Source organism: Electrophorus electricus, chromosome 2 (assembly GCF_041902795.1).
Source record: "Electrophorus electricus isolate QZ-2024a chromosome 2, ASM4190279v1, whole genome shotgun sequence".
NCBI lineage: Eukaryota > Metazoa > Chordata > Actinopteri > Gymnotiformes > Gymnotidae > Electrophorus > Electrophorus electricus.
In genome coordinates, this window is record NC_137498.1 from 41,932,751 (window position 1) to 41,960,475 (window position 27,725).

The 27,725-nt window shown below is 42.3% G+C and overlaps 2 protein-coding genes across 7 annotated transcripts; one reads left to right on the forward strand and one right to left on the reverse strand.

Annotated features, from left to right (window-relative positions):
• Positions 1-384: 384 nt before the first annotated feature.
• On the reverse strand, positions 385-24,474 carry fbxl19 (F-box and leucine rich repeat protein 19). Of its 6 annotated transcripts, none has more exons than XM_081704340.1 (12): positions 15,119-16,252; positions 14,294-14,342; positions 11,511-11,696; positions 10,612-10,755; positions 10,114-10,263; positions 9,296-9,472; positions 9,090-9,122; positions 7,105-8,261; positions 6,624-6,787; positions 5,803-5,967; positions 3,866-4,081; positions 385-3,676 (listed from the first exon to the last, which is right to left on the reverse strand). In XM_081704340.1, exons 1-12 carry the CDS (start codon positions 15,124-15,126, stop codon positions 3,519-3,521), a joined length of 2,607 nt encoding a protein of 868 aa, XP_081560466.1. In that variant the 5' UTR covers positions 15,127-16,252; the 3' UTR covers positions 385-3,518. The 6 variants fall into 6 exon arrangements, with proteins under 6 accessions (XP_081560466.1, XP_081560475.1, XP_081560494.1 ...); XM_081704349.1 differs by lacking the exons at positions 14,294-14,342; positions 15,119-16,252 and adding exons at positions 12,453-12,510; positions 12,597-14,280; XM_081704368.1 differs by lacking the exons at positions 14,294-14,342; positions 15,119-16,252 and adding an exon at positions 24,390-24,474.
• ube2m (ubiquitin conjugating enzyme E2 M) lies at positions 19,652-27,660 on the forward strand. The gene is made up of 6 exons (XM_027016107.3): positions 19,652-19,917; positions 23,487-23,581; positions 23,996-24,034; positions 25,292-25,395; positions 26,355-26,418; positions 26,800-27,660. The coding sequence occupies exons 1-6, from the start codon at positions 19,803-19,805 to the stop codon at positions 26,938-26,940; spliced, it is 558 nt and encodes a 185-aa protein (XP_026871908.1). The 5' UTR covers positions 19,652-19,802; the 3' UTR covers positions 26,941-27,660.
• The last annotated feature ends 65 nt before the right edge of the window (positions 27,661-27,725 follow it).

The window sequence follows — 27,725 nt, forward strand, 5'->3', positions numbered from 1 at the left end:
TGGCATGTTTTTTCATAGATGAAAAATGTAAGACAAGACCCCATCAAGCTGGACTTTCATCATTGCTGCCTTGAAAAGGTTGAAAGGAGGTGTGATGTTGCGCACACAACCTGATAAAGCCAAGGTGTAGACTTGCATAAAGACCACATGCATACAATATTACTGAGTCTATTACTGAGTATCATTGAGTCTGTATCTCCACAGAAGCTAAAGCTCAAAATGAGTGAATAAGAGGTTGAGAAATATAAATTGCAGCACTTGATTTTCTACATTGGCTTAAACAAACATGCTGTTATACTGGGCATGTACTCACAGGTGTGGTATAGGTGCCTGCTGTACCAGTTAGCTATATACACATGGAGAGCAAGGAAAAACTAGAACAAATAAAAACAAACCCCATTGTCTTTATTTTAGTTAGTCATTTTACAGTAGTCACTCTTAAAGTAGCTGCCATGAGGTTTTTCTTTTTTCTCATTTTTTTTGTCCTCACTTTGATCGAAACAATGGAAAAAAAGAATGAGAAAACAAAGAAAAGGAAATAAATGGATAAAAATGCCCCTGAACAAAGAAAACAGGAATTTGGCAATAGATCATATTAGTCCAACCCTGTGCCTTACAGTGTGGTTCAGACAATGTTCGGCATATAGAGGAAGATGATTACAGCCAGGCTGAGGGTAGCCAAAACCTGGCATTGTATTCAATACACAATTACAAACTTGATATTGTGGAAGGACAGTTCAGTTCCAATTTAAATTTTCTCCTGACATGCTGATACCAGATGGCTCAATACTTGATATGCAAAAATAGTGTATTGTGCATGAATTTCAAATGGGTGTTCAAATGTCTCATCTCAGAGACCCTGACCTGAAAAATATGACCAAACAGCGGCAAGACATCCATGCTCAATCATGGAGTCTAAAGAGGTTTATAACGATCGTCACAATATTTGGTTCGACCATTAACTCAAATTAAATGCCACTGCTAGGGACAGGAGCTTTAAGAGCCAACAGTGCATACCCCCTCACCCCCCCACCACATGCTTTTTTTTTTAAGCTGTTCCCTTTCAAGAGAGTGTTGCATGATTGACCTAAACAAAGTCCTTCAGAAAGGAAGTTGCTGAATCGTGTAAGAGAATGCAGCACTATGTTCTGCAGTGCCAGCCAATGGGAGATCTAGATAGGCATCAGCTTGGCTAGCAAGATGTGTCATTCATCCCCACGCCCCGACACGTGGCTCAGCTCTTTGAGGGCATTCATCACAGCCCTGGGCCTTGGGACACACCTGACAGCCCAGACAACGAATGACACGACTCCCTCCACCAACTCAAACACACGCCATGGCAAACCAATGCCTGAGCCATCAGGATTCACCAAAAGACCTGAACTCACCCTGTGCCTGCTTGTTTGGGATCTATAGACAGCATATCTGGCTCCAGACACTGGGTCATCAGTGCCAGCTGGATCTCAAAGTCAACGCAGTGGCATTTGGCAAATCAGATATTAAAAAAAAAAACAAATGATAACAAAAAAGGAAGCCCTTCAAACACTGTTGAATCTTTTATGCAAATTGGTGTTATAACCTTCGGCTCTCTCCAGACTGCTTGGGCCAAGGAAATCCTCCTTTACCTCTAACAGTCAAATTCTTTTGTCATGGCTGTAAAAATTTCCAAATACTTGTCACAATGGGCTTAAAGAAACTTTAAGACATTTAAAATCAAATTAAGGACTAACCAGGTGGCATATGAGCAGCTAAAAGAACAGATGTCTGAATGCTGACCTCCCTTTTTCCATTAAGTGAGCATGTGTCTGCAACAATGCTGAACAGGCTTTGGAACAGTGCAACCAAACATCTCAGTCAGCTTGTATGCTGCGGGGGCCATTTGAGCAGCTCTGCGTTTTTGGGAGACCGTCAGCTGTAGAACTTCTTCCCCTGCACTGGCCAGATAAAGAGAGAGAAATGATTCAGGAGTGCTGGACTGAGACTCAATGTGATGTGGGGATTTTAGTTCAGAGGGTTAGCAGCTTCGAGTACCTGCCCCAACACGACCATTCAAAGAAAACATTTTGTAAATCCTGAAAACGGGCAAGGTGGAGCACAAACTGGAACACGGTGCACATAACACGCTTCCCCCGGCAGCCGATGCGGACGCTGGCTCACCTGGGTCAGACGCAGGCGTTTCTTCTCAGTGTGGTGGTGGTAAAAAAAAAAAAAAAGAAGCAGCAGTGGGCAGAGCCAGGAAGGTCCTTTGTTTACATGCCTGTTTACATCCCCGCCTTGGCTGTCTGAGTGTTGCTCTGCCCTGACTGGCTGGGTTATAATGCCGTGTGGGAGAACAGAGTATAGTTAAGTAGTCTTGGCAAAGCTTGGTTGCATGTGTGTGGCACTGGACTGGCGATACTGTGGTACAGTACTGTAGCGGTTCAGGGTGGGGAAAAGCCAAGCAGTCCAACAGGGCGGTTCCACACATACCTCCTGTGCTGCACGCACAGAAGGAAACATACAGACAGCACACGCGCGCACACACACATACCACAAGGGGCAGCGGTAGCAGGGGAGGGAGGATAAAGAAAAGAGGGGCGGGGCTAAAGATGGCAGCTGGAAAGCAGGAGTAATGTGAATGGCAAAGACAGTCAGAGGCTGGAGAGAGGGGATAACAGCCCCCACACCACCCTCTGACATGCACGCACGCACATACACACACCCCCTTAGGCTCAAGGAGAAAGGGGTTAACCCCACCCAAAAAATATCTCCACCCCCTCAGTCTTAGGGAGAAAGCGGCTAATCCCACCCAAAAATTACTCCACCCCCTCAGGCTCAGGCTACTGTTTGGCGATGACCTGTCAGAGAGACAAGACAATGGGCCTCCCACCCCCACTTGGAAATAGATACATTAACACTGTTTACATCTTGCACACAGAATTTCTTACGCGCGTACACACACGCACACGCGCGCACACACACACACACACACACACACCAGCCCAACCTGGTGGCATCAGTCTGTGACTGTGGCTTGGTTTTGGAAGAAGCTTTCCAGCGGTGGATACATTCTTTGCAGTCCTGCGCGTACACTGGGGGGCCACCCACTGCGTAGTGCAAATATGCCAGAGAGCAGAGCCAGCTTCTCCGTAGGACCCCTGGGGGCCTACCTGCATGCAGGTGAGCCAAGGTGAGTGGATGCTGGCCAGGGGTAGGGGAAGGGGGGTGTGTCAGCACAGACTGGAGGCTGGGGTGGGCTGCTGAGCAGACGATCAGATTATTTTACAGTAAAGCACATTTATATACACATCCATCCCCACACACGCGCACACACACACACCACTGATACGGAATATGTACATGCTTGTTGTTTTTGTTTCTTATGTCCTTAAGTCCATTCACAAATAGTTGATCCAGGGAGGAAAAAAAAAAAAAAACTGCAGTTAAACGGTGGTATGACTGCGGCCCTTCGTGTACATGGGTCCCTCCACTGCAGTGCGGGGCTCTCCCAGCTCCTGTAGTGTGGTGGCCGGGGGGCCTTAGCTGTTCTTCAGCAGCAGTCTGTCATCTGGAGAGGGAAAGGAGTGGAGCTGGCAGGCTTCAGGGGACAGGAGGCCACAGGAGCGCAGGTCCACGCTTCGCAGAGACAGGCAGCGCCGCAGCATGGGCAGACACTGCTCCGTCACCTTCAAACAGCCTGATACACACACACAGTTCTGGTGAATGAACAGCACTGCTAAACTGCTTAAACAGATAGAAAGCAAATATTTCAAATCTCAAATTAAAAGTAGTGCACAGCATAGTCATGAGGCTACGCGGACATGCCACAGAAACGAACACAGTGCGCCCCATCGTAGCGAGGCATGGTGGTGCGTCTGGAGCCTACCTGCCAGGTTGACGTGCGTGAGGCTCTCTCTCAGTGGCGAGATTGGGGAGGTCAGTGTATGTATGGTCTGGTCTGTGATCTGGCCACACTGACTGAGGTCCAGCTTGGTCAGGTGAGGCAGGTAGCGAACAAGCAGCCGGGATGCAGCATCCGTCACCTCCAGGCCAGCCAACCGCAGCTCGCTGACATTCTGGAAACGCCCCCCTCGGTTCTCTCCTGCAGGGGTACAAAATCAGAAAAGAACCTGCTCAGCCATGGGAGACGTACAAACAACAGTAACATGACTAATATTTAAAAGCTGCCTACCATATTACTGGACTTCACTATATAAAGCCATATAAAGTCTAAATGTTTGTTAAGAGTTATTTATCAACTAATACACACATTTACATCGTCATATCTTTACTAAGCAAATGGTTTACATATACAAGCATCACTGTTCAACAATTTTTTGATTGGCTTTTGCTTGGCTTCTGCCTCACATCAGAATTCTGTTCGAGAACTATTTCAAATGGACCTCAAATGAAAAGCTGTTGTAACTGTTAAGGCTAGAAATGGCTACTGAAATATGTCCAGACTTGAGCTCTCATCAGTCTGCAGCCAGACATTTCATAAACGGAGAAGCAGTACCACTCCTACTCTCACTAGGTTTGAACAGCCTGCAGGGATTCAAGAGATACCACAGGAACCTCCAGAAAGTGCCAGGATTAGAGTGGCTGTGAACAGGCATCGCTCGTTTCTTGAGAACGTGTGTTCATGAGTGTTCCAAAAAAATAAAAATTAAATGTAAAAAAAAAAACAAAAAAACACCCCACCAAACAAAAGTGATGGAGGAGCTTACCACTATTCGGCAACAAACATTTCTGCCTGCCTAAATTTTGCTATGCTTCACAGATGTTGCACAGCACTAGTGGACAAATATTCCACTGCACAGATGAAACCAAAGTCAATCTTTTTGGGAAATGCACATGGTGTTATAATTGGAGAGAATTCAAAGTTTCATCATCAAATTCTCCAGTAGTGTCCAGGCATCTGTCTGTAATCAGAAACCCAAAATAAGATGGAACATGCCACAAAACAACAATCTCAAATGCAAATCAACTACAGAATGACAAAAAATAAAATTCCACATTTTGAAAGGCCTAGTCAGATTGCTGACCTCAGTCCCACTGAGATGATGTAGAGTAATTTGAAGCAGGCTCAGGCATCCCAAAAACTACACATAAACTGAAACATCTCTATATAAAGAAATCCAAAACTTACTAAATATAAGGGTTCACATACTTCAGTGCTTAAACCATTTGTTCAGTAAAGGCACTCTAGGAAATATGTTTTTTATTCAAACTTATGATCAGCCATTTATGCAATACTCAATCAATACTAAGAGTTTGTAAACTTGTTCTCACAAGTGCATCCTTATTTTTTTCAAGCATAATATTTTAAATCATACTGTCCATTTCCCTATAGGAAACTTTTTTAATAATCAAAATGTATGCAACAGGATTAACTACTGGTTATTCTGTTACTTGGCATGAGTTCAGAAATACAATATCAATCTGACTCTGCTCAAGCTTAATTACCATTCATTCCCCATTGGTTGTGGAAGCGAGGGATGGCTGAGAAGTCCAGCCATCCTAACAGAGATTAATGGGTCAAATCTTTTCCTGATCTACAGTTCCTAATTCTTCAGATCTTGATTCAACCCAAGGTTCACTTGACAACTCTACATATATAATAAAGTTGTAGAGTTGTCAAGTAAGCGTACAATGATCATTCGACTAACAACCCCTCCAATTTTGTTTTTCAGCCAAATGTAACTGCTATAAAACATGTAAGCCCTTGTCCTCAACATTATGGTTTCACTAGTCTGAAAGGGTAAAGGCTGTACATGATTCATGTGAAGCTCAGGAACCACTGGTGCGGTGTATAGGAGAGACCTGTGCGTGTGTCAGTTGTGGGAGGGGCCAGCAGCTCTTTCAGGTGTGAATCTTTGAGGTCTTCAACACGGCTGAGGTCCAGCATACGAAGACATGGACAGACGGTCTGGCACAGCGCCGATACGGACAACCAGGGGCAGCCAGAGAGATTCAACTCCAGCAGACCTGGGAGAGAGGGACAGCGAGGAAGAGGAGAGAGAGTAGGGTGTATAAAAAAAAGAATCTGCACCAATGTCCACAGATGTGGCACATCTAGAGCTGCAACTCTAAAATGAAGCCATCTTAAATGATACTGCTCATGTTAATCTGCAGTGGAGGCTGGCTGCAAATTTGGAAACAAATCATCATGAGTGAGAAAGAGAAAGAGAGCCAAGATTGTAAATGATGGGTCTCTATGGAATCACGGCAGCTAATTCATTTGAATGTGTATGAGGTCTGCTAATTCACTATCCCACCACTGAAACCCTCCCTCACTTCCATCATCCATCTTTGCTTCCCAGCAGCACTAAATTATGACAAATGTTACATTGGATTGACATAAATATTGCATTAATCCGAGTTGCATTGCAGCGTATTGACTTCAGAATTCCACATGTGCAAGTGGCCGAAATCTACCGGAATTGAAAAGGTCAGATTCATCATGCTTTTTGCTGTTCACATTGCCATTCAAATGATTGGCTTTGGGCCACTCTTCCCTGCTGTGTGGACATAGCTGGCAAGTTTTAGTTTTAACTCTTAGGTTATTTCAAAAGGCATGAAAAATAATCCTGCCTGCCAACAAAGAATCTGTTCAGGTCAAGATAGGCAAGAGCATAACCTACCTTGTAAGCGATTGATGAGCCACATAAGCTGTTTCTTAGAGATATTGGTATAGCCCAGATTGAGAGAGACAGGCTGTCGACGGATTATACCACTAAGCATTGGAGGGGTGATAGACCTCTGACGACTCAAGTCAATCTGAGTCCACAATCTCTTATCGCAGCACCTGAGACCAGACAGAGGCATTGTGAGGAATAAAGTAACCAATCCAAGTAGATTTGTCAAGGGCTTTACAAAACTGATATACCATTCACATTCTTTCCAAACCTGGAACCTCACAATCCTGAATAAGAATGTGACTGACTTCCATATTAAGGAGGCAGACAATGATCATACTGAGACAGCAGGTATAATATTATATGTATAATATAATATTAAATGGATTTAAGAAGAATTCAACTGCATACTACTTTCAATGCTCTTCCACATTTCACTGCTTCTCACACACGTAACGTCCTGCTATTCGCCACGCCACCTGCTCACCATCGACTCCAGGTCCGGCAGACACGCATGCACACGCACAGCTGCCGCTGGTTGAGATGCTGAAAGACGCGCAGCCAGACGTCACGAGGCAGGACGTGGGAGGCGCCACTGTCGAGTGGCAAGCAGTGGGGCTCGGGGCAGGCAGGTGGGGGACGCACCAGGTGCCGCTCCATCTGCACAGGTCTGGGTGGAGAGGGCACAGCCGCCGGGCCCCGCTTCACCAGTTGTGCAGCTGCCAGGCGTGATGGGCAGGATGTGGGCAAGCCGCTGGCCGGGTTGGGCAGCAATGCACCACCACCCCCATTGGTTGTGCCCGTGGCCGGAGGACCACTCCTGCTGGATGGCCCCATGGATCTTGATCCAGGTCGGATCTTCCCTGCACGGCCAGCCTTCCCAGCTGCGTGGCGGTTGTTGGTGACACCGCTGCTGTTAGCGTTCTCCTTCTCCTGCGTTTCACGCCCGCCAGCCCTGGTCCGCCCATTCCGTGCCTCCTGCCCATTGCTGCGCTTGGGCACGCTCTCGTGGGCCGGCTGGTGGGTGTGGCCAGCTGGAAGCTGCTGCTGGGTAGAGGACAGCGGTGAAGGCGGGGGCAGCGGCGCTGGCTTCCTGCCCCTCTCCCCTGGCCCGTCCTCGTCTTCTGCCTCTGTTGCCATAGCTGCCTTCCGTCCACGGGGGGTGCTGTCACTCCTGCGACGTTGCTGCGGGTCCTCGGGTGCCTCCCGCTCCTGCTCCCCCACTGCCCCATCACCTTCAGAGTCATCACTGGCGCTGAAGCCAAGCTCGGCCAGACGCCGGTTGCGTTCACGTTCACGATCGCGGACGCTGCTGGTGCTGTACGCCGTTGCTGGGGATGAAGGCTCGGATGCTGCCGCAGCCGCCGGTGAGCCTGATTCAGAGTCCGAGTCAGAGTCCGACTCCGAGCTGGAGGAAGAGGAGGAGGAAGAGTCGCGGGCACGCTCCAAGAGCTGGCACATGCGCTTGAAGCGCTCGAGTTTCTCCCGGTGGTGCGAGCGTTGGTCTTGACTAGAGGCAGAGGTTGGAGGTTGTACTGCCATGGGGCCTCCACCTGAGCCCAGGCCCCCACCTGAGCCCGGGCCCCCACCTGATGCATTGGGCCCATTTGTCTCGGTTGAGTCTGAAGAGTTAGGCTTCTGCTTCTAGGTAAACAAACAAACAAAAAAAGTTTACAAATGGAACCATTAACCCACATGCTAGAATTCACTAATTTACTTATACCAGTAGACAACATGATATTTTTGTCTTACATGGTCACTGTGTCAGACTAGGCATTACAGTGGCATAAATTATTGCTGTGTCTTGGAGACTGGCAACACTAAATGATGTCCACTGGTTGATGCCACCCAGTGATGAATAATATCCTTATGCGAGTTTGTAGGACAAGAGGTGGTGTGAGGATTTCAAGAAGTTGAGAAATTATTGATGATGGCTACAGAAGCACTATGGGAGGTGATGATGGGATGTAAAAAAAACACTTTTTTTTTTTTTAAACATGTCAAGAACATGATATAAAATGTAGCTAGCTACCAGGTTCACTGTATCTAAACAGAAGGTCTTAAGAGGGGAAAAAAAAAAAAATTGGGGTTTTGGGTATATTCTAATAAAAAAAAAAAAAAGATACAAAGATACATTTCAAGATCAGGTTTCATAATCTCTGAAATCAACAGGATCACCAGCAGTCCTCTTTCTCTTCACCATGTTTACATGTGTGTGACAGGCATCTTATTGGTCAACATTAAGGCTCTTGTCATATGAGTTGACAAACTAGGCAGGAAAGTGCAAAAATGTCTAACAAGTTAGACATTCTGTGAGGGTGTCCACAGGTGTCCTAGACACCACATTCCATTATGTCACACTACAAGGCCTCTTCCTCATTCCAGATAAGGGAAATTTGTTGTCCATGGGGAGAAAAAATTAAAAATTGTGTAGTCTGATCCCAACATTAGACAATGCTGTATTAGTCGTACCTTTTTCAGATGCTTTTCACGAGCACCTTTCATCTGTAGAGACCCAAACAACAAAGATACAAATCATTTCAGTGAGAAGCATCACCCATTTCCTGTTTAGAATCCGATCGCATTACCTAAGATGATTCATTCAAAACTTATGATTTGCCCCTCTAACACCTTATAACACCTATGCATTGGTGAAGCCTCTTTTTGGCTGTGCCAACCTTCTTCTTGGTGGCGCTGTCCTGCGGCAGCTCCTTCTCCTTCTTGCGTCTGTGCCCATCTTGCCGTGGGTCATCAATGGAAGGTGGCTTCTTCTTGCTGGGCGGCGGGTCGTCCGTGAGCTTCCACCGTCCCACCTCGCCGTTGTCCAACCGTCTCTTTCCCAAACCGTCACCGTCCTGCCAAAGAGATTTAATACCACATGGGAAAGTTCACAAACACGGCCAGTTGTCTCATGGTCATGTAATATGAGCAAGAAACAGCAGGCGGTTCTTTGATGGATTAGAGCCACAAATAAATACACACTTAGCAGACATCTTGAGAAAATTGTTCCATCAAAAACAAGAATGCTGCTAACAAATCACAGCAAACATCATGCAAACTGGTAGCACCATCATGCTAACTGGTGGCATCTGGGTCCCATTGTTTTGTTTTTTTAAAACCTTCATTAGGCCGAGTGCTTGAGGTTCCAATAACAAGCTTCAATTATATGCATGCTGGTGCCTCTGAGTGAGAACCGAACATGAAGAATACGCGGATCATTAGAGAAGGCTATTCACAGCATTCTGACAGCTCGTCTGGGTTCCACTTTTAAGCACTCCACGTTGCAGTGCTCTCCACATGCATTGCAGAGTGACACACAGAGCCCATCAAGCTAAGTAGTACTTACCTAGATCACACTTCGCCTTTTATATGGTAGTGAATATGACATCAGATCAGATCTAACCGTGCAGCAGAAAATGTTGTGCATGTGTGTGTGTTAATTCATGGGAGACCAGGTAAGATACTGAGCTGCTGGGCCTCATGATTCCTGTCTCACCTTGCTCGTCTTGCCCTCTTTGTGACACTTGGGACATTCCCAGCAATTGGGGATCTCGTCATTGATGATGCCTTCCGCCTTACCCATCTGCAGAGAGACGGTCACTGGTGTGAACATCAGACTCTCACACAGTCCTTTAATCTCACTTTGCTGTGCAGTGGGAAATAAAAACACACCAGCAAAGTACAAAACAAAATCCCAGAAGCTTGCAATGATTATTATATGAAAAGGTTTTTCCTTTTTGACCATTTATGTAAGAGCTTTCATCTGGTCACTGCTGCATGTGACTAGTGCCCCTTGAACTGAAAACCAGAAATACACGTTTTGATCAGGAGGGGAAAGAGGAAAAAAACCCCACAAAACAGCTCTACCTAGATTGAGGAAAGAAAAAAAATCCTGGTGAAGAGATATTTGTAATTATTGGCGAATTTTCAGCCTAGCATTCAGACTAACGTATCTTTTTATTTCAGCAGCAAGTTAGCCACTTAAAACACACACCTTAAGGCAGCTGGGGTGGATGATCTCGTTGCAGATGGTGCACTCCATCAGAGAGAGGCTGAACTTCTCTTCCTCTGACTCCACTGTGTCCTCCTTCCCTGCCTCTCCACACGCAAAACACACGGCCGTATGAGGAAGCACAGGCTACACACACACACACACACACACACACACACACACACACACACACACACACACACACACACGCACAGAGAGAGGGAAAGAAAAGAGACTTAGTATCTGAAAACTCATTTGCTGGTCTATCAACTAGTGTGTATGCCCAATAACAGTCCAGTCTTTTACTGAGTGACACCGGTGCTCATTACTAGAGCAGATGGCTCTGGATCTGGGCTGCAGGTGGCAAATCACGTCGAACCAGGAAGGAAGCACCACATGGAGAAAACTACACTTGTGTAAAAGGGATGCAGTTATGGCTAGAGGATCTTTCCCCTGCACCCGTTCAAAATAAAATCCATTAATCTTCACACTCACAGGTACTGAGGTGAGTGCTTATATTAGGACTACACTCATGCTCAAGAGAATCAGCACAGGACATCTGTAGGATCTATAGGATGTCTGCAGTGTGAGCTGAAGCGTTTCAACTCCAGACACATCACAAATTTAAAAAGCACTAAATTCAATTAACAGCAATTTCTGCAGCTAAAACATCCCCAAATATCCTGCATCACCACATTTTGGCACCCTGTGAAAGCAGCTTGAGTTGTGCGGGACAATCACATCAGCCTGTGCACAGTAAATGTAATATTTGTTACAGCAGAACCAGAGATCAGAGATCAATCACCTTTTAATATGAGATGTCTAAGACAGTGTAAGATTTAGAAAATCAACACTAAGAATGAACAAGTCAGCTTTGTGTGTGTGCACGAGTGTGTCCTCACCGCTGTGCACTGTCGGAGCAGGCAGGACTGCTTCATACGGCCCGGGCCTCCAAATTTCTTCATGTCCTTACAGAAGTGGCACTCTCCACACTCAGTGCGCATGCAGGCCTGACAGCGTCGGCAGCGGGTGCGCCGCCGCCGGGCCCCTCCCAGAGCCTTACTGCCAGACATCCCCTCTGCATTCAACTAGGAGACACACATGCACACAAGCTGGTCAGTGAGAAGCCACTAAAGAAAGAGCTTGTAGCACAGGCTCCAAATAGACCAAGACTACAAGACTATTTCAATGAACTTTAATGTAGTGGCCCACAGGTTTCTAGATACATAACTAATAACCAGCACTATATTAGAGTTTATGAAAGGTTAACTCTATTGTTGCCCTCAACCCAAAAATCTAAACCTAACCGTTATATACTGTCTGTGCACTATTGCTGCTGTGAACATGATAAATATGAGTATATAGTTAAAAGAGGAAGCACTCTCAACCTTTGCATCAAGAAATTTCAGTTGTCACAGCTCATCTTATTTCAAACTGAAGAGCTATGGTGTAAAAACTATCCCACCCTGATCAAAGCAGGGCTGATGGATTGAACGTCGAGTCTGAGGCCAACCAGAGCCACAGCGAAACGTGAAGAGGCATAGTTGAACACCATACCACAAGATGGATCACATGGCAGACCCACACCACAAGGAAAACCAGATACCATTCACAAACTGTTCCCATGACTCTAGTGGTGACTTCAAACAGAGGTTACATGGAACTCGAACGACCACCGCTGAAAGCCAGCTGGCTGACTGAGACACTGCCAGAGTAAAGCGTGAGCTTGTTGGTGAGCCCATGGCAGCACCTGGCCTCAGGATGTGCCCTATATGAGAAGGCTGCCCAAATTTCAGCCATAGGTGTTAAAACACAGGTGTGGAAGCACTGCTGGTGAAAGGAACCTGAGTGGCCCACATAGTCCATCTAGGGCGGTGGGGGTTGGTCAAGCTTGCATCAGATCTGTGGGCAGACGTCAGTGCAGATGTCACAGTATAGCAGACGCACTCCAGACAAATGTCGAGTTTTCTCCAGAAACGAACACTTACAACAGCAGATGGCTGAGGACACACACGAGGGTGCAGCTGATGGATACCAATATGCATGTGTGCACACACTGGGCCCTGCTCCTGGAACACTTCCACACAGCAGAGTTTGGCTCCAACCTTCATACAGCATACATGAACCTAAACAAGCTGGTGTGTCTTTAATGGCATGTATGCATGGTTTTTGAATGCCTAACAAATCAAGCTATTAATAAGGCAACTCTGCACCCCATGAACTATGTGCAATGTCAATTTCTCTCTTTGCTCCACGGGTTATTCTGTAACCTGTGGCTGACATATCTGGGGTGAAATACTTCCTGTAGTTATTGATCAGCTCCTCACACCGCTGTGAAGAAACTTGTTTGTATCTCCTGCAGAGGCCCCTCAGCTGTGGAACTTTACAAACCAAATGCCACAGCATCTCTGCAGGGTCCACAGGATCATTCTGCAGTAAGGCTTCTGCAGATGGGAAGCGCTCCAATACTGAGTGATCACTGTGCTGCTGTGAGGAAAAGCCATAATTTGGTTTCAGCTTAGGGCCAGCCACCCTTGTTCTCTCAGGTAAATTCCCTATCTTCAGAGAAAATGCCACATTCATCCCAACAGCAGCCGCCTGGCCGTGTTTAGATGCTCCAAAGCCGGTGCTTTCTGCAGTACGTCTCAGGTGATGCACCTCACCCACTCTCAGAGACTATTCAACAGGCCACTCTAAGAAAAATGGGTTATTTTAATTAAATGAAACAAAACATGCACTTTGTCCACAATGCTATAAAAAATATGTGATTACTAAAAATATTAATTATTCATATAACTAATTTATTTATGCAGTCATGTAAGGATAATCTAAGGGATTGTGTATTGGATTGACTACTGCATTTTGACCATTTGAACTTCAAAAATTCAATGAATTCTACAAGTTCAAGATGTGCAATTTCTGACATTATAGTACTATTCATCTCCCAAAAAAAAAAAAAAGACTACATATTTCACAAAATTGTGTTCTTGGTCAACAGTGGTTTGTTATATGCTGCTTTCCCAAAGCTTGTGGTGAGATGACTTTCAGCTTGTGGAGTTTGACATTAGCCAAGTTGAGGCAGCCTGCCCAAATTTAGCTCCATCAGCCCAACTTTAGGCACCATTTTCATGCTGTAGCCACTTCTGGACAGGCTGACTGTTGTCACTGCATCACCATTTTGGGTAACATCATGGCAATGGTGGTAATGGAGGAGCCCTGGAGACTGACAGCACTTTTTTGCTGAGCTGTGCAGAAAGTTCACTAGACTGTGGCAACTGACACTTCTCTGCAACTTCAGTCAAATTTTCACCAGACAGGTCCTGAATGTACCTCCACCTGAATCAACATCAAAGTGAATGTGAAACCCACAGCATACAGGATGATGTAAAGGCTCCAAGGCTGACGGGCAGGGTGCGGGGATAAGTGCTCTCCTCCGAGTGCCTAAAGTCACACAACAATCTGCACGGTGAGCACTTCAAAAACCAGAGACAGCCTTCACCATTCAACACCGGTGCCACCACAAAAACAGGATTTGATTACTCTGGGTGCTGCCAAGTGTCAGGCAGGGTCCAGTGTAGAGTCATTTCAGGATGCTAAAGGCTCTGACCAAATCCTACTGCTTCAGGTTACTGCTTAAATGCAATCTGGTGTCAAGGTCTGAGGTTTCGGGTACCTGAACACTAACCATTGATGCAAGAGGTACAGCCAGATGATCACAGGCATCCTGCTTGAGTCTGACAAAAATATTTGCAAAATGAGGACAAACAAATCCTCTGTCTGTAATTTATATAAACAAATATGAATGAACAAATGTCATGCCCACCAATTTGAAAAATAAAAAAGCTGAGTCATGGAGCAGAAAATTAAACAGCAATTTTGTTGTTCCTTCCCAAATCTAGCTAGTTATTTCTGAAAGTTGGTATAGGGCTACAATTTTGTTTATTCGTTACATTTGCTGTGCCAGTTAAGTTAGAGGCAGGCCATATGGTGATCATAAAACATTTTGTAAATTGACTGGCAACAGTATGATGTGGCAATAGAATGTGACACAGGCAAGCAAATGGTGCTACAATAGGACTTCTCTGTGCATTTCCATTTACTGATTGTCAAATTCTTGGTTGACAATTATGATACCTAGGATAGAGGTAAATCTGAGAATACTGCTGCCTGGTTAACCTGTTATGAAACAGCTGAAATAACCATAAAGTTTTACTGACAAATATATATGCCAGTATGGTATATAAAATTATACTATAAACAAGTATGTTTTCCATAAGCACTAAAAAGTACTAATTTTGAGGCGGAAATGAAATGAGGAAGAAGAACAGAAACAATTTAAACCATAGGCAACCAAAGGAGAAACCTACTACACTGAAAATAGACTACAACTTAACTGTGGGTTTAAAAACATAATGCAAAAAATACAGAGAGAGAGAGAGCAAGTAGACACAGAATACAAATGATTTTCGGTTAATTAGCTCATTTTAAGCCTGGTCAGCTGGTCCTTTACCTGTTCATCTGCCAATAAGTGTCACCTAAGGTCAGCTTTTTCCCCTAAATAGCTTTCTTTTAACAGCGACCAACAAAATGCAGAAAATATGAGAGCGGTTAGTTACAAATGCTATAAGGGCACAAATCTTACTGATAAACAGATTGATAATGCGGATCTAGACACACTGTCATGCAGTTTGCATGATTAACGATGGCAGTAGAATCAGAAAGCAAAATAAAAAATAACTCGTTATGGTTTTTAACCTCAAATGAGCCTCTTTTAAAGAAGTTGCTGTGAAAAAAATACGTGCGCTATTAACTGTCAAAGCATGACTTAAGCACAGCATGGTATCTTCAATTATTTTACTCTCACAAGACGAGTACTTTCATTTAATACATACCCCCACATACTATCCACTGATTAATTACATTTAAAATGTGTTATGTGATAAATCAAGGTTAGAAACGTTGAAACCCAGCTAGCTAACATGGGTTCATATAACCAGTTAGCTACCCAGCTAGTCAGGACTTGCTAACACAATGTTAGCCGTGCAACTAGCCTGTTAGGTGGATGGCTACTAAGCTATCTTGTTTTTATGAAAATGCAGACATATCGCTACCAAACCAACAAACACGAATAACTGGACAGTAACAAAAAGCACGGCCTGTAATGTCTGAGAATGTGCATATTATGTAATCCGCAGAAACTCATGAAATGCATAAGGTCCGTGTATTAGCGTGCTAAGCTAACTAGCTAACGTTCACACACACACACACACACACACACACACACACACACACACACACACCCCACAAATGATGCGCAACACCGCCTGGCAAGCAAACCCACACAGTGGGGTTACCAGCTAGCTTAGCTCCCTTCCAGCCGGGGACCACGCAGCATGTTAGCATCTACTGTAATCAGAAAACGTCAATAATCATGTCGTTTTAAGTTTTTTGTTTCCCCCCCCCCCCCATAAAGGTACACAGGCTCCTCAGCGGTGATGTGCTTCGGGTCTCATACTGGCAAGCTACAGTCATTCAACGTTACCTCGCTAGCCAGCTAGCTTTCAAAAACAATACTACATAAAGCCACCAAGCTAACTAGTCAGTTACTTATTGTGGAAGAGAGCCAACCACCAGCCATCGAAACTAAAATTAACCTCTTAGGAAAATTATCAGCGCGGTGCGGGATGTTACTCACCTCTTAGTGCCGAGTCGCATACTGCTTGGTCGCGCATTAGAAAGCCAGCTCGCCGTGATGTTGGCTTGCACTACGTTAGCTGTGTGGAGACAGGAATAGGATTGCTTCCTTGTTTCTTTCTCCTGACTGTGCAAGGCTAGCCTTTTCTTGCCTTCGTTTCTTGTCCCTGTGCTTGGCACGTTTACATGAGTTCCAAAAAAAAAGAAAAAAAAAGAAAAAAAAGAAAACCTTCGTCGGCTTTCAATGTTTAAATAGCCGACTACAGCTGCCAGGACTTTTAGTGGTTGCCAAATGACTGGCTAGATAACAATTATCTAGTTATCAAGGCGCAATACAGTGTGTTTCGTGCCATTCAGTGTGTTCTGTGACCCTCTCTCCTTACCCAGCTCCACGTCTTTCAGCGTGCTCTTAAAATCAAATATTTTTATAACATCAAAACGGTTTTTAATATAACTTAATGGTATGAAATACCCATATTAATAATTTAGGTATTTAATTTAAAAATTGTCAAAAATCCACAAAAACGATCAAAATGAAGAAAACTGATTAGACGAACGTGGCTATTGTTCTTCTAATTTCTATTGTGTAAATCTGGTTTAGTTGGTTTCCGTATTAGATGGCATTTCCCGTAATATTATAATTCGAAAGCATTCGTCTGTGTGGTCTTCATGACATATAAGACGCCATCGTCCTCCATTTCTGCCTTAAAAATGAAATAAATAAATAGTAAATAAAATATGGGGGAAAAAATACAGGCGTCCCTCCCACTTTTCTCGTCATAGGGAAGCGAGGATCATGGGATTTGTTGTACTCCGATGGAGCGTCTACACTGGGTGAATTTAACACCATATAGTGCAGGAAAATCAGGGGAGAGAGTCAACTGATGGAAACACATTTTAAAGCAATGTTTAACTTTAACTTCATCCCTATTTTAGACATTCCACAATATCCGACCATTAGTGGGGGCAATTTTCTTTAATCTTTTCAGAGATAATATTTGGAAAAGGTGCTTTTACCTTTACATTTACAGCATTTGGCAGATGCTCTTCTCCAGAGTGACTTACAAAAGTGCTTTGCCATTTACTCATAGAATGAACCTTTACCAGGACAGAAATGTCGTTGTCGCTTTTCTTCAGTGATTGTCCATACTGGAGGTCAGCTATGTGATTGTCCATACTGGAGGTCAGCCATGTGCACTGTCCAACTGCCACATATTTTAAAAAGACCCATAAACCCACTGGGCAAGTTTACACACTCTTCTATTCCAAAGAAGATCCCACAAGGGCTTCACAGTATTAACATATTGTATTAGTGGGTGCATGAAAACAGACATGTTTAAAGGAAGAGAAAAACATTTGACATCAGAAACAGAATTATGTTCACTCTCTTTTGTGTGCAAACATGTGTGGTCAGTGTGATTCAATATGTAATTCAAGATGCGATAAAAACACCTGTCATACTAGTTTCCAAGTCACTGACTAATTTCAAGTTAATATCAACATCCTTAGAAGTCAGAAGCTTTTGAATGAAAAATTCTCAAGTAGTCCTTTGTTTCTTTATTTCTTGATGGTTAATTAAATTAATAACGTAGTAACATGAGGAACAGCCAATGAAATACTATGACGTGTAATAAACTGTAAACTTGTAATTATAATTTGGTAGATGGGAGCAGATGCCAATGTTTCTGAATGCAGGAAAAATCCATCTGTGCGTGTGTCAGTGTGCACGCATGCAAGTTATTGCAACTGTAACCATCATTCTCCTCACTTAAGTGTGTGTGGTAATTAAACCTTTTACAAGAGAAGTGCTATTCTTTTAATGCTTATACACCACTGCACTGAACATTGCTATATATGGACTGATACAAGATACTATACTTAATAATCTTGGTCAACAATATATTGGTGACTGATAAAAAAGTACTGAAAATCACATTATCACATCTTGAGCTTGTTCTACAATAATACAATTGCACCTTTGCTGAAAAAATCTGCTTCTATTTTCAAATTCTAGCTGGTAGGGACAGCCAGCAGTAAGACCTCAGCAGGTTCTTCCACCCACATGCCAGTGATGAAGCACCTGAGTCCAGGATCTTCATGACTTGTGACTCTACTCAGATTCAAGTACTGATGTCTTGGACTCGAAAATTACTTATCAGAAATAACTTCTCAAATTACCTCCCCAATAATTTAGTTAAAGATAATTATAGTTTACAACATTATTTTATTCAATTTGGCCAGAAATTAAATACACCAATTATTTACATTTACATCTACAACATTTGGCAAATGCTCTCATCCACAGCAACTTACAAATGCTGCAGCTAGAAAAGTGCAATTAGAAGGTCAGAACACATTTATTCTTCATCAACATTTAACTACAAGCTACAGTTTGGGGTTTTTTCTGTTTTGATAGATTGTTTTTGTATTAGGCGTCTAGCTCTCTTAATGACATTCATTTGGTTACATCATTTAAAAATAAAAGTTTATTTACTGAAAGAAGGCAAAAGGTATAGGCCTTGCTTATATAAAACATACAGCCTCTGTAGTTTAAAGGCTACATGGAGCATTTATCTTGCTTTAAGTTTAATTATATTTGTAATAAGTAGTATTTCCCAAATTACAGCCAGAAGCAGACAACAATGTTTCATCTGTAAAATATGTCTAAAACAAGAGAAAAACAACACTTTTACCCAAAGCTGACAAGATTGACTAATTAATACTGAAAGCACAGGACTTCTGTCCTAATTGCTAAGAAGAGACGCCAAATGTAGTAGTACTGTAAACTATGTGAAAGAATTTCATACAAACTCAAACCTGATATAAACTCAAGCCTGATATAAGGTGGTAAACATTTAGAGGCTGAGAGTAAAAGTAGCCTTCTTTGATCATTACATTAACCAATTTCAGACTTCATACACTTATTGCTTATAGTCAGTTTCAGGGCTTCATTGCATTTTTATTAATTTGGTTTTTTATCATTTAAAATGTATAGTTATGATGTTAGATTGTTAGGGCTGGACCTCATGAAATAAAATGACTGTGAACGTGTTCCTGCTTTCCATCTGAAGGACAAAAGAAATCCACCCCGCAAAAAATTAACAAAAAGGAAAACAAAAACAAATAAACCTTTTCAAACTAATAGATCCATCTAAGATTAATTCACATCACTGATGGCATATGGCATCATAATAGATAGATAGATAGATAGATAGATAGATAGATAGATAGATAGATAGATAGATAGATAGATAGATAGATAGAAATAGTACTAGTCTGTACTTAATAGCTCAGTCCTTCTTAGTTGTCTACTTTCGCCTTACATGTCAGGCAGCGTCAATGAAGATAATGTTTAGACTTCCCACAGGCTAATAGTTAAGACGCACCGGCACCCAGAACGTTACCTACGGTGCTGTGCAGTCTGCTTACGCAGCCTAAAATTCAATACGAGAGACACATCTCGGCGAAGGAGCTGAATTTTTGGCGTACAGAATCAGAAAATGATTAAGCTTTTTTCCTTAAAACAGCAGAAAAAAGATGAAGAATCCGCTGGAGGAAACAGAACAGGAGCCGGGGGTAAAAAAGCAAGTGCGGCCCAGCTTCGAATACAGAAAGGTAGGCTAGTTAGCGGTTAGCTATCTAACGTTAGTTTTAACCTTCCTAAAGCTATTGCCCCATATCGAAGACATTGAACGTGGTGTACACCAATGTAATTATCAGTCATGCTCTTACTGTAAATGAGTCTGATCTTTATATCCAGCACATAACACTATATTCTCACGAAAACGAAACGTCGTAGCTCGAAGGTGGTGGCAAAATGATGGTCTCCATACTGACGGGCAAGCTAACTAGCTAGTTAGTTAGCCAGCTAGAATTATTCAGTAAAATGTTACACACAATAAACTGTTTGGTGTTTGTTTTGATAGCTGACGTTGGACATTTTAACAGGCAGACAAATATAACAGTTCTTTTAAGACTATAGAGAAACAGTATTCACCGAAAAACCCAAAACGCTTTGCCAGCACGTAGTTACCTAGCTAGCAAGCCCATTTCCTGATGGAAGACAGTAGTATTGTTATTCCTGTTTGCCCTGTGTTTGACACATCTTTTAAATATCGTTAACTAACGATATATTTATTATTACACCATTAGGGGGTCACTTATATGGTAGTGTTAACTGTTAGGTTAACTTACCTAGACACTCACTTAGCTACGCAGCTAGCTAACCTAAACTAATAGTTTGGGCTGTTCAGGTCTTTAGTTGTACGAAGCAGTAAAATATGGACAACTAAGTTAACTGGGGTTTTTTGGCCAATCAGCCAACTAGCTACAAAAGTTTATACTCGGACTGTTATTAAGCCACAGAACTGAAGGCGCACGTAGTAGTTGCCCACTTTGAGAGAAATCCTATAAATCCTTGTTAGTAGCCAATTCCGTTTAACGCCATAGTATCTTCACTCACCACTGTCCAAATGGCTAGGACATAGTCATGTCTACACAAATTCTGCGTAAAATAATATACTATCATACGATTAAAAAGCGTGTCTGCACATTTCAAACAAATTCACGTTTTAATCAGAGGGCTGACTGAGATCCCAACTATAGGTAATAACTCGGGAGGTGTGGATATTCAAAATCGAAAGCAAGACTTAAGTTCAGGTGGGAATTTCTCGTTTCTTTTGATCATTATAGCTAAAGCCGTAGACTTTTAACAAGTCACTACTAATATTCGCTCGTCTAGATTGAGAAACAAGTCATGAATTCGTAACTGGTCTAGTCCTGGTCAAAAAGTGTATCGGCACCTTATGGCAGAGAGCTCTGACAGGGATGATGTCATGCACTGCCTCCAGTAATCTTTCACTGACGTATTTGACTTGGTTTATTAAGTGTAGTGATTTGCATATGGAATAGGTTTTATGCTATCCTTAATTAGATAACCCACTTGGAAACTTTAGTTCTTTCATGTTTATAGTGGTTCACATATCCATAGAACATCGTGTATGGTGGATTTCCATCTTCATTGCCAGTCATCCCTTAATATTCAGGTTGGGTGATGTGGCAAATAAATATATAGGTTAGCAATATCTGAAAAAGTGTTGGAACAGTCACCATGCATAAGCAAAACTAGTTATACATTAAAAATGAGTTGAGTCATTTTGAAAAAGTACATGTACAAAGTAAGCAATTTAACAGTGAACAAGAGGAAGAATGTAACAAATAAAGGTCTAGCGTCCAATCAGTTTCTTGTTGCTATGCAGCTTTAATTTGGCAGCAATTTTAAATGGCTGATGATAAGGAGAGACATTGTTATTATTATTATTATTATTATTATTTTCATATATTTTAACCCGAGTGCTAGAATTACTGAAATTTTCTGTGCTTTGATCATAAAATCCAGTAGTGACTTAAAAACAGGTTATAGCACCCACCCTATTCCACTGGTTATTTCAGTGACTGCAGTGCATGTGATATGCTGCAGTAGTATACAGTAGTGCAACTGCAGCATTTTCCCTGCTTTTGTCAACTTCTATTGGCAAAGTGTAGCATCTCTAGAAAGGTTGCAAAGTGTTACAGTTACAGTTTTCGTTTCTAATCAGCAGTAGTTAACTCCTTGGGGGACCTATCATCCCCCAGACACTTGAGCAGTCTATCTTGCAACCAGTGGAATAAATGGTAATGCATTTTTACCATTTATTTAGCACTGTATTTACTGCCTTACAGCAAGTTACCCAGTAAGGTACTGCACTGCTTCAAATTATGCTGAAACAAAGTCCCATCATTTTAATTTCAGCACTGCTACACAGGTCTTGCAGCAAAATTCCTCATTTCCAGTCCATCACACTGTTCAGCTGTTTTCATTTTAACAGTGTTGTGAATAGCATTGTAAGGCTAACTTATTTTCTGAAACAGTCACAGTTAGGGTTGCACAAAATATTTGTTAATTTTTATGGCAGCACACTTTTTTGGTTTTTTTGGGGTTTTTTTCTTTCATTTTTTGGTGTGCTTTTTAATTTGTGCCTGTACATCCTGACCAGTCTCAGAACACTCCATGAGTGTTCTGTATGTGTCTGATGAATCACACCATTTACATGATCCAGCAAATGAAAACAATAATGGTCAAAACAGTGCTTGCCACATCATGTGTAATGCACTGTGTGCAGTAAATGATTTCCCCAGCATTTGAGCCTACATTTTTATTTGTTTGAAGTGTAGAATGTTTAAACCGTGACACTACTGAGTTAAAAATGTTTCTTTTAAAATGTACATTTTGCTTTAAGTTTACAGCTTAGTCTGTGTTTAGATGTGTGCTCACTGCTGTAAGCATGCCTCTCTTTTCTTGTTGAAGAAAGGAATAAAGGAAACTTTGCTTCTGAGCTTAGTCGTCTTGTATCTCTGCCATTAATATCCTAACAATCAAGGCATCATTACATTGTACACACTGTCATGACTTCTCATGGATGGTCCAATGTTACTGACCTATTTTCACTGGCTGCTTAGGCTGAACTACTGTCTCTAGCATACAATGTGCATTAAAAATTAGATGATATGAGCAGAATGTGACTCGCATACACCACCGCCAGCGGCAGCAAGTGATGGGCCAATCTAGGAAGTCTTGTGAGCTATGTTTTAACAGCCGAAACAGGAAAAAACAGACACCAACTGCAGGGCTAAGTGAGATGCAAAGGGTAAAGGGCAGAGCTAAAAACACTTCACATCACTTTCTACATGGAATGCCTCATTATAGGCTGCAAGGTATAGATAGCAGTGTTTTAAGATCTCTCTGATGGTGTCTGAAATCTATAGAAAACATTACCTGTCCCTGAAGGAACTTGATCTGCTGATCTCAGAAGAAGAGAAAATAATGCAATTAAAAATGTGTATCTGTAATAAAATGTGCAATTATCCAATTTTCTATGAAGTGCTTTGGTTGAGAATCTGTCCAAAAAACTGATATTTAGTGATTTCCAGTCCTAATACTTAGAGATGTTAACTGAATCTCACAGATCTTAAGCTGTAAAATGTCCAAGTCACATAAATATGAGCGTCCGTTTATTTTATGCAAATTAAAAAGCCTCAGCCTGTCCTGTTTTTCTCATTTCACATAGCACACTTCTAAAAGTAATTCTCTCTCTGCCCTCCAACCCCCATCTCTATCTCTCTCCCTCACTCAATCTTTCTTTCAGACATAAACGAGCTGAACCTTCCAAAGACATGTGAGATTGTCTTTCCTGACCAGGATGATCTACTGAACTTTAAACTCATCATTTCACCAGACGAGGTTTCCATGATACTTACCACTTCTATTCTTTGGTCCCAGATGGAGCTCAACATCTAGTTAAATAGTTTCTCTATGGGACAGTTGTAGTGATTAATCAGTTAAGATGATATGGGCTAAATTAGATTGATTAGGTTATTAAACAAGTTAATCATAACAACCTCTTGGATCATTTGGGCCAAAAAATATTTTAATTATAAGGGTTTGCTGCTGTTGATGAAGTACTGTTCAGTTAAATGTTAGTTTTCTTTTGCAGTAAAACTTAGATGTAACAGCATCACATGTCAGTAAGGTTGATTCACAGCCTATGCAGGTTGAAAAAAAAAAAATCCTATTTCTGAATGAAGATGGAAACTTAAATGGTATATATGCTCTCTGATGATGTATCGCATGTGAATTCAGATCTTTATTTTACAGGGCTTCTATAAAGGAGGCAAGTTTGTCTTCAGCTTTAAGGTAAGCATTTGAAATGTATTTATGTATGTATTTATTTTTAAAATTAATAAATCTTGGCACTCAACAGTGTGGTCTTTAGCCATTTCTTTCAGGACTTCTCAGGGACACAACTGTCAACAACTATGTCTTTACAGAGTCTGGATCTGACTATATGTGAAGATGAGAGCCTGTCCACATTATAAATACACTGTTCATCTCTGATCACAGCACGCATGCTGCTGTTTATCAGTGGATGGGAGGGAATCTAATATGTAGTGATAACAGTGAACAAGTATCATTTTAATGTAACAAGCTGTTATATGTAACAAGAAGTTATTACCCATGTGTTTGATGCTATGATAAAAGTGAAACTCACCTATTCACAAATTCACTCTGAGCTCCTCTGCTCCAGCTCACTGCTGGTTTGCCCTGGTACATGTTGACTTGGCTGCCAGAAATTCACTTGCGGGCGCTTCCTCTCGATCCTCTGTTTGGTTGTGTTCCTATTCAGGTTAAGTTGGATGTATATCCCACACAAAAGGATGTCCTCTTTTAATTATATCCTACACACATTACATCTCTTTTTCTTCATATTACACAAAGCAGAGATGCTCACTTACCAGATCTGTGGGTTGTACTGAAGATTTTAATGTGCTTGTCTTGTTCTGACACACCTGATCTACACTGTCAACTGTTTACTGCATCTGGCCCTTTATGTCTTGGACAGGCATGTTGGAGCAGGGAAAACAGAAGTATGCAGTACTGGAGGCCCCTAAGGCTGCAGCTCAGATTGGGAAATCTGAGGGTTGAGTCACAATTTCCATTACAGGATGTCAGGGGGCCAAACCTGTATTAATTTGTGGGAGCCCTAGCCCAAGGAATCCAAATCCGATTAACTAATCAGTCAGTCATTTGACATTTCATGTGATTGCTGTATATATAATGCAGAGATTACTGCCACATATGTTTGTTTTGGTGCTTGCATTGGGAAAAGCATGTTGTCTTACAACTGAAGTATAAAAACGTTCTTGCTTAGCTTGGTCTATTGTGGTAGATTGCGGTTGTAACTAAGTGGTATAGAGTGGAATAGCACCAGCAGCAGTGCTGTACACCCATCGAATGGGGTACCATTAACACCATTCATGTTAAGCAGGTTTTCATGTGACTCGTGTGATGGATCACATTTTATTGATATAGCTCTCCAGGATACCTTCTGTTTTCAACCTCTTTTGAGCACTTCTTATTCTTGCTTTAATTTTTTGTTTTTATCTTTGCCAGGTCGGACAGGGCTACCCTCATGACCCTCCCAAAGTGAAGTGCGAAACGATGGTGTATCACCCCAACATTGACCTGGAGGGCAACGTGTGTCTAAATATTTTGAGGTATCACGGGATTCGGATCATTTCCATAGTCTGCTGTTTTACAATATGTGATTTTGGTGTTTATTCCTGAAGAATTTAGTGGGTCATAAAGGGAGTGAATCACAGCATAATTGGACATTTGTTACTGATGCAAACATGACACCAAACCACAAACGCTCTGTAGGGAGCCCAAGCACTGCTGAGTTATGTGTTTCACTGGCTCTGTCAAAGGCAAAACACAGTGCATGGGATACCTCACAACCAAAACTAAGTACAAATAATTTGAAACATCGAACTGTTTTCTCAGTAAAACCTTATCACTCAGCTGTTTAGAAGTATCTGTACAATGTGTTGGCAGTAATGGTTCACCCCTTCATGGTTCATTCATCAGATTCTGGGCCACAGTTATTTATTTATTTACTTATTTACTTACTTTTCTAATCGAATTTCAGGTTTATTTATTTATTTTTACTTAGGCATGAGTTTAATTCAAGGTATACAAATCACATTTTCAAAAATTGTTTTTTAAAGTTCCTGTCTTACAAAATTGTTGAAAAACAAAGTGCAAAAACAATCTGAAACAGGAACATATTGAATTCCATGTGTTGAACTGTTGCTTTTCTCATATCCTGAGCACACTCAGAGGTAAGAGTTTGGCACCAAAAACTGCTGGGAACATTGGCTGTGCTGTCAAGGTTGGAGTTTTTCTTTTAGCTTCCAGTTGTTGAACTACTGAACTATTTAATTCAGTACAGATGGTTCATAAAGACCTATTCCTCTTTCAGATCATTAAAATTTGTCTTGTTGTTACTTGCTTTGTTGAGTTGTCTTGTGCACCTGTAGTGAATTCCCTGGTGCACCTGTAGTGACTTACCTGGTACAGTAGTGTCTCATCTACAGTGAGTTCCTTGGTGCACTTGATTGGTCTGGATCAGCTTAAGACACTTGAGTAAACCTTTTTCTTTTTCTTTGTGTTTCAGAGAAGACTGGAAACCTGTGTTGACAATTAACTCCATCATATATGGACTACAGTATCTATTCTTAGTGAGTGGAGAATATGGTTTATTTTTGTTGTGTTGTATATGTGTATATATGTTTTGGTAGTTTGGCATGCGTCTGCTGATGCTGTATGTTGCTCAGCCAAAGACTGGCCCCATCTTCACCAGTTCCTCTAGTCCTTAGTCTTATAGTGAATAAATAAATCTAAATAAATGCAAAATAAGGCTTTAACATACAAAATGGCCAAATCTTAGTAGAATCATTGAGCTATATTACTGTGACATAACATCCAGTAACTGATCTTTGAAAACATTCACTGGATGCAAAGGAAAGTGTGAAAGTTGGGTGTTTGGGTGTATTTACGTGACCACTGATCTGGTCTGTCCTGTGTCCCTATGCTCTCTGCTCCTCATACATCTGCTCCAGGAGCCCAACCCTGAAGACCCCTTGAACAAAGAAGCAGCAGAAGTGCTGCAGACGAACCGAAGGCTCTTCGAGCAGAATGTTCAGCGGTCGCTCCGCGGTGGCTATGTGGGTGCCACCTACTTTGAACGGTGTCTGAAATAGTGCCCAGCCAGCCATCACTTCATCCTAAGACACATTTATCGTTTACACACGTTAAGACACTGACTGACACGCTTGACAGAAGAGAGGAGGGAGGAGGGGTAGGCGGGGAGACAGACAGGCAGGTGGGCGGGCGAGTGAGTGGAGCTAAAGCTGGGTTTTAAAGTGGCAAGCTTGAACAGTCAGTGATTGTTGTTCAGAGGATCCTGAGGCAGTAAATGTGCCTCCACTTTGCTGATGTTTATTTGGCTGAGATTCGCATGGAAACCAATCGACAGACATACTGCGGTTCGAAGAAACCTCTCTTTCCTCCCTGACAGACACTAGACATTTTGGTATGAAGACTCGCTGGGCTCAGCAGAACACCGAAGTCATTTGAGCTTCTGTGGGGCAGAACCTGTATGTCACAGCACACGTATTTGACTTGAGAAACACACACACTTCCATGACCGACTGACAGAATGACTGACCGACCGACCAACCGACTGCAGAAATGGCAGACAGGATCAGAATGCAGGTTTGGCTCTTACGGGGTTGGGAGATAATTTGTTTTGTTAACGTTTTCTCTGTGTGTGTGTAGGGGGGGGGTGTTGGGACCGGGTTGGGTTGTGCTGGGCAGGGTCTTAGAAAATGTTACAATTCTATTGTGTATATTGAAATCCCAGCTGTTCACAATGACTGCAATATGAATTATGTTAAATAAAATATGGACTTGAATGCTTATACACGAAGATGAGCACAAACACCAACATCAAATATGCATTAAGTACAACTTTTATAGGCATGCA